General features: G+C 40.1%; 1 protein-coding gene across 4 annotated transcripts in view; it reads right to left on the bottom strand.

The window, feature by feature from the left end:
• The window catches only part of pex5lb (peroxisomal biogenesis factor 5-like b), a 45,253-nt gene that overhangs the window by 5,727 nt on the left and 32,026 nt on the right, over window positions 1–7,500 (bottom strand). For all 4 annotated transcript variants that reach the window (XM_058372769.1, XM_058372771.1, XM_058372767.1 and 1 more), the window contains 2 exons: window positions 4,050–4,169; window positions 1,278–1,421 (listed from right to left, as the gene is read on the bottom strand). In XM_058372769.1, the coding sequence (XP_058228752.1) occupies window positions 1,278–1,421; window positions 4,050–4,169 (264 nt within the window). The remainder of the gene's footprint in view (window positions 1–1,277; window positions 1,422–4,049; window positions 4,170–7,500) is intronic.

The raw sequence follows: 7,500 nt of genomic DNA, 5'->3' as shown, positions 1-7,500 counted from the left end.
AGACAGACAGACAAACAGACAGACAGGCAGATGAACAAAAAGACAGGCAAACAGACAGACAGACAGACAGGCAAATAGGCAGACAGGCAAACAGACAAACAGGCAGACAAACAAAAAGACCGACAAACAGACAGGCAAACAGACAGACAGACGGACAGGCAAACAGACAGTCAAACAGACAGACAGGCAAACAGACAGGCAAACACACAGACAGACAGGCAAACAGACAGACAAACAGGGAAACAGACAGTCCGACAAACAGACAGAAAGTCAGGCAAACAGACAGACACACAGACAAACAGACAGATGAAGTATTTAATACATGATGTTAACCATTCAACATCTAGATCTGTTCAAACCTGACCTTGAACAATGGATGTAGCAGCTTATGCAAAAGTTTGTGCACCCCTTCAAAACCCTCTCTTATAAATAAGAATGTGTCTTTTAAACACAAACTTTCCACCGAACTTCATACATATCATACCTTAGCAAATCTGGATTTGGACATTTAATATTAACTTTCTGAATTTAACTGATTGAATTCTATTCAATTAATCGAATTAATAAATGAATAAATTCTATTCTTCAGTTCACAGCATTATGATAAAATAATATCAAAAATAATCATGTAACAATACAGTGATTTAATTTGACTAAACATTTTTAAATTAAAAAATGTTTAATACAAAAAATATTAATTAATAATTTTTTTATAGATATTAACTGAATTAAATTTTTATTTATTTATTTATTTATTTATTTATTTATTTATTTTGACCCAAGAAAACTATTTTACACTATACAAGACCAAAGATAATCATGTATACTAGAAAAGTCTTCATGTGTTGTGATACAGCCATCTGGTCCAGCCTCTAGCATTGTTTTCTAATTAATTTCGCTCTATTCATCTAATTATCAGCTAATTAAAGTACATTACCGTCAACAGAGCTCCAAGAGAGCTCAGGAAACATGCGTATATTAGATATGGATGCTATGAGACAGATTATTACCTCATTTCTGAAATAGAAATCAGCAAGAAAGTGATCCGAGCTCATTATGAGTCGTGTTTCCACTTTTTTACCCGAATGGAAAAGCATTGCGGCGATAAACCACAGAATCGGGAACGATATGCTCATGCAAGGGGGTTGAGAGAAAGATTATGAGCTTGATATTTAATTAAATGCCATATTTGAGGATTTGTATTCCCAGCAGGAAGTGAATGCAGAATGATAAACAGTTTCAGAAAAAGAAGAACTGTACAGAATTGGCGAGCGTACCTCGGAGTCTTGAGGGTCCTGTAAGATGGCCGCCTCCAGCAGCTGGACGGCACTGTTCAGGTCGCCCTCTCTGGATTTCTGCAGTCCTTCTTCGAACGCATTGGGCCAGTCTTTATATGGGTTGTTCATGTGGAAAAAATAACCCTATAAAAACCGACACAGAGGAATTAGCCGCCTTTCAGTCGAGGTTCCAGAACATTCTGAGTAACTAAAATATATACTGTATATACATAAAATCCACTTCAGTGTGTCCGTTATTTATTTATTACTTTTAAGAACAATGTATTTCTTATCCTTTTATTGCTACGTGTAATGTTGCGAATTCAAGCTAGCTCCTGTTGTCGCTTATGCTAATGCAGCTATACGCAGTCGCTCCCTCACCAGCCTCTTATTTTCCTCGTCTGTCAAACCTACACCATTTACAGCTGTATCTCTGCCTGCTAGCACTGGAGACTTCTTCCGTAAATCTTAGAAAGCCTCACCATATCAACAACATATGTCCTGAATAAACTGTTGCTATAGAAACAATGACGTGTTCCTCAGACTACATTAATGTAAACCTTTGGAAAAAAAAATGAGCTGCTGTTATGGAAAATCAATCAACACTTTTTGACCAATCAGAGCTCAACAACTCTGTGGTATGTGACCGCACGTTTGTTTTAATATTTGGTAGGCTCTGTGATAGGTCCTCATCCGTAATGGTTTGTGACGTCTGTCACGTTAGAGCTAGCCTCCTGGAAATAAATACACTGAGCCAACAGGAATTCATTGGACAGAATTAAACAGATGGCCGAAACACTGATTTGTATCAGTGAGGCTTGACACTCGCAGTAAAATCGAGTTAGCGACTGATATCTCACACTCGTGTCTGAAGAGAAGGGTCTGGTTTGACTCTTTTAATAGAGGCACCGTGGCAGAGGGCTGATAATTGGATCACGCTGGGCTTTTTAATATTGCAGGGAAACTGGAATCATGCTCAGAGAAAGCATGCGGTGAAGAAAAGGGCATCGAGCTCAAAGAACCGACGGAAGACGATTTGTGCAGTTTGTAAACGCTTACTCATGTTTCAAGGACGTTCTGTATCACTGATGAAGTTTTCTCGAATTAATCCTCAATTCAAAGTCGTTTTCGTTCTTTTATTATTTCTGGATTTTTTTCATGAATTCAATTTACTTTTAGCGATAAAACTGTGTGCATAAAATGCTGGATACTAAAATTTTATTCAATAAATTACAAAAAAATAAAATAAAATGCACCCTCTGCTGCCTAAAAGGATAAATGGAATTTAAAACATAAAACGTGGTCTGTAAAGTGATAAAACTGTGTAGAATCTCTGAGATGCCTTTTAAGGAAAAGGGGTGTGGCTTATCAGCTCTGTTCCAGCTAGGGGCGGGGTTTGTTTCTGGCCCACAGAAAAAGTAACGAAAGGTGTGGATGACAAATTGAATTTTTAAAAAAGTTTTCAAATATGAACTTTTATTTTTTAAATCTTTGACACTTTGTAGCATTGTAATTGTTATTTATGTTTTGTTTATTATAAGTCTGTTAAGTTTTGTTTATTATAGGTCTTTTATCAAAACACTAAAAAAACCCAGGACATTGCCCTTTTTAGAAAGACATATGCCCCTTTAAAAAAGACATACTGCCCCTTTAAGAAAGACATATTGCCCCTTAAAGAAAAACGTACTGCCCCTTTAAGAAAGACATATTGCCCCTTAAAGAAAGGCATGCTGCCCCATTTAATAAAAACATATTGCCCCTTTAAGAAAGACATTCTGCCTCTTTAAGAAAGACATGCTGCCCCTTTAAGAAAGACATGTTGTCCCTTTAAGAAAGGCATATTGCCCTTTTAAGAAAGACATACCACCCCTTTAAGAAAAACATATTGGCTCTTTAAGAAAGACATACTACCCCTTTAAGAAAGACATATTGCCTCTTTAAGAAAGACATACTGCCCCTTTTAAGAAAGGCATATTGCCCTTTTAAGAAAGACATACTACCCCTTTATGAAGGACATATTGCCTCTTTAAGAAAGACATACTGTCCCTTTAAGAAAGACATATTGCCCCTTTAAGAATGACATGCAGCCCCTTTAAGAAAGACATATTGCCCCTTTAAGAAAGACACAATCCCCCATTAAGAAAGACATATTGCCTCTTTAAGAATGACATGCTCCCCCTTTAAGAAAGACATATTGCCCCTTTAAGAAAGACACAATCCCCCTTTAAGAAAGACATACTGCCTCTTTAAGAAAGACATATTGCCCCTTTAAGAACAACATACTACCCCTTTAAAAAAAATAACATAAATGTGTAAACTTGAGCATCTCTGCGAGACGGATACAATTTTGTGTTTGATAAAATCCTAACCGCAGTTAAACAGCTGTCTTAGTTTAAGCTTGTGATTGCTTTGTGTTTCACATTTACTGCCATCTGCTCTCTCTCTCTCTCTCTCTCTCTCTCTCTCTCACACACAATGATGAGAGAGAATTTTAGATGTGAGGAAGCATTAGCTGACATCTGCAGTCTATCTCCTTTGAAGTGATAATGGAGCATCAGTTGTTTTTGTATCAGTTGTGTTTCAGACAAAGCATGGTGCTCACGTGAGGCTCGTTTTTTTTTTATGATACTGTATAACAACGATCATCCTGTTTCCCAGCCGGACGACGCAACTGTATACATCATCTTATGTGAGAAGACCTATCCTGCTGGCCTATAGCGCCCTCTGATGGAGCTAGAGAGCATGCTGCAGCTGTTGATTGGCTGATCGTACCGTCTCATTGGGCGAAACGCTGGGTGGAGTCTTGCCTTTGCTCTCCAAATCCTCCAGCCAGTTTCTTCGCGCGAGTTCCTCCAACTCGGCCTGCATCTTATCCCAGAACTCAGTGTCTGACTGGAGAGACAAAGGAAGAAAAGAAGCGTCAAGAAATGTGACATGTGATGACTTTCCTGAAACTGAATTCTGAATTCTGTTTATTTATTATTTCTCGACTGTGTAAAAGCAGCAACAATTAAATATACATTAAGATTCTAAAGTTTTCTAAAGAATTGAATAATAAATATAGATGCCATTTAATTATCTGTTTTTATTTACAGTCCACAGCCACAGTGAGGTCCGACGTCTTCTCCAAGACCGACACTCAAACAAAGAAATGTCTGATTTGTTTTCCTGAATTTTATCTACATCTTCTTCTTCTTTGGGCTTTTCCCTTCAGGGGTCTCCACAGCGAATCATCTCTCTCCACCTATCCCTATCTTCTGCATCCTCAACACTTACACCCACTAGCTTCATATCCTCATTTATTCCATCCATATACCTCCTCTTTGGCCTTCCTCTTTACCTCCTGCCTGGCAGCTCCATGTCCAACATTCTCCTACCAGTATACTCACTCTCCCTCCTCTGGACATGTCCAAACCATCTTAATCTGTCCTCCCTAACTTTGTCCCCAAACGTCCAACATGAGCTGTCCCTCTGATGTACTCGTTCCTAATCCTGTCCAACCGCGTCACTCCTAAAGAGAACCTCAACATCTTCAGCTCTGCTACCTCCAGCTCTGACTCTTGTCTCTGTCTCAGTGACACTGCCTCTAAACCATACAGCATGGCCGGTCTCAGGCGTCACTGTGTGTAAAAAAACTGATCGAGTGAGACGAATCCTGTTAAGCACAAGCCTGTCACTTGTGATGAATTTGGCCTGGTGTACTCATGCGTCTGGTCCTTTGATGTTGTCTTTTCTATTAACGAAACACAAGGCCTCATCTCACGCACACATGCCTCGAGACGTCAAACCCAGGAACCATTTACTGAATGTCTGATGCACACAACACAAAATTAGAAACATTTGAAGTCATCTGATTGGTTCATCGGATTTCCGGGATATGTGTGTGTCCACCTGGAAAGACGTCATGACGATCTACTTTCCAAATGGGAGAAGGAAGCTGTCATGTTTACAACTGTGACGATGAACGATTGTGAGAATCGGCTAAATGATGGATTTTCCAAACAAGTTCAGAGACTTTATTAAGTGAACGATCGAGGGTTTCACAGCGGTCAGAGAAGTGGTGGTTCAAGCAGTTAAGGCTCTGGGTTGTTGATCAGGATCAGGGTTCAAGCCAAAGCACCACCAAGCTCTACTGTTGGGCATTTGAGCATGACTCTTAACCCTCCCTGCTCCACGGTGCTGAATCATAGCTGCCCCTGCACACTGACCCCAACTACTTCAGCTGAAACATGCAAAGAAAAGAATCCCACTGTGCTGTAATGTATGTGTGGCGATAATAAAGGCTTTTGTACCCTCAATTCTTCTTATTACCATGTCCGGGACATGACGATGAATAAAACAAACTGTGATTGGTTGCGTCAGACGCCCTTTTGAGTCCAGACCTTCTGCAAAGTCAAAAGGTCAGGGATCATTTCATGTTACACAGCCGACAGGATCCAATATCAAGTTCATGGCTGGATTGCAAAACTAATACTCGGATTTCATACTGTCTTTGTGTAAGTGTGTGTGTGTGTGTGTGTGTGTGTAATGGCTCAGTCCAGATTCATTATAGTTCATAACCTCAGCTATTTACAGTCATTTACTGACTATAGATAGCCTGCAAGTGCTGAGCGAAAGGATTCTCATTACCAATGACCCTGCATGCTAAGTGTGTGTGTGTGTGTGTGTGTGTGTACCTATTTAGCACTTTCCGAGGACCAAAAAGGGCCAAATGTCCTCACACTGATACAACAGTGTCAACACTGAAATCTCTTTTTTTTCTGAATAATTCTCTCCACACCTTCCCCGAAGAGATTATTAGAGCACACCCGGCTCTTTCAAAACGCTTCCACCAAGAACTTCAAGCCCTTTTTTTATAAAAAAAAAAAACGATCAGGAACAGAAGAAGACAGATCACCCATGAGGAAAAGGATGCACAACCTCACATCTCAACTCCGCTCGCTTACTCCAGCTTCCAGAATCCATCTCAAAGCGGCCGTGAAGCTCGTCTCAGGCCCGGATTTCACTAAGTGTGTATAAAAACGCACACAAAGCTAAAATACTGCGTGGAGCTTGTGTTTTTCTGGGTTCTCATGGATCCGGGATGCCTCCTCATTTTCACAAAGGGTGCCAATCATTCTGAAGTTCCGAATAAGTGACCGTTAGCCTGAATTCGGCGCCGCTGTTGAGGATTTTGTGAGCTGAATATCTGCAAACATCTTGTGGTTTTGGCTCGAAACTAAAGTGACATCAGCTTCTCACTTCTGCGTCATGCTGAGTGCAAGAGGATGATGGGAAGATGAGCGGAAATAAGAGACGGAGAAGAAGGAAGCTAACGTGGACACGAATCTGGCGATCGTCGCAGCGTCTCGCTGAAGGTCAGGCGACTTTGTGTGTGTGTGTGTGTGTGTGTGTGTGTTTTGGAGGGATGAATGATGTTCAGGCTGTGAGTCTGATCTAAAATGTTGGCTTTCAGTGTGTTTTAGACGTGTGTTTTCCCTCTGTTGGACACAGAATTTTACTGGAAGAAGATCAAATCTGAGCTGTGTTTTAGATGAACAAGCACTTGGAGCATCTCAGAGAGCAGAACTGGGATTGATATCAACATTTACTTGGAAGATTTCTGTGGAAAAAATCGAACCGTTTTTGATTTTTTGGATGTTTTCTATGAATATATCGCCCCTAGTCGGCTAGGGAATACTTCTGAAATGCTACAAATGAAATACAATAAAGTACAGAGTGTCTAGCTTCAAGAAAAAGACATTCAGTGCTGAACATGGACACAAGCAAACAGGAGGAAATTCCATTTTTTTGGCCTCTAGTGGTAAAAGAGTTAATTTATCTTTCTGAACCCAAGTAAAGATTCAGCTGCTGCTCTATTAAGCGAAAGTAATACTCAGTCCTCAGGCACATCTGTCATCACTTTATCAGACCAGTGCTGAGGCTCTGCTCCCTAGACCTCCCACTAGATCTTTGACTGGTCACTTTAATCCAGTGGGTTTATATCAAAAACTCGATAATAGAATAAAGAACATCAGCTTGAGTTTGAACCTCATGAACAGAGTAACAAGTCGCTAAATTTGTCACTAGGCTCTATTTTTAATCGCTAATTGGGTATAAACGGTCTTGAAACCTGGTATGTTTTTATGCAGTGATTTCTAATCTTTTGGTTTGATCCATGAAATGATTTCTTCAGGCCGCTCCTGACCCCTGGAGTGACCCATACAACCTGCAAAAAACCTTC

This window comes from Hemibagrus wyckioides, linkage group LG20, assembly GCF_019097595.1.
Source record: "Hemibagrus wyckioides isolate EC202008001 linkage group LG20, SWU_Hwy_1.0, whole genome shotgun sequence".
Classification (NCBI taxonomy): Eukaryota; Metazoa; Chordata; class Actinopteri; order Siluriformes; family Bagridae; genus Hemibagrus; species Hemibagrus wyckioides.
This window is presented reverse-complemented; position numbering and strand designations above follow the sequence as displayed.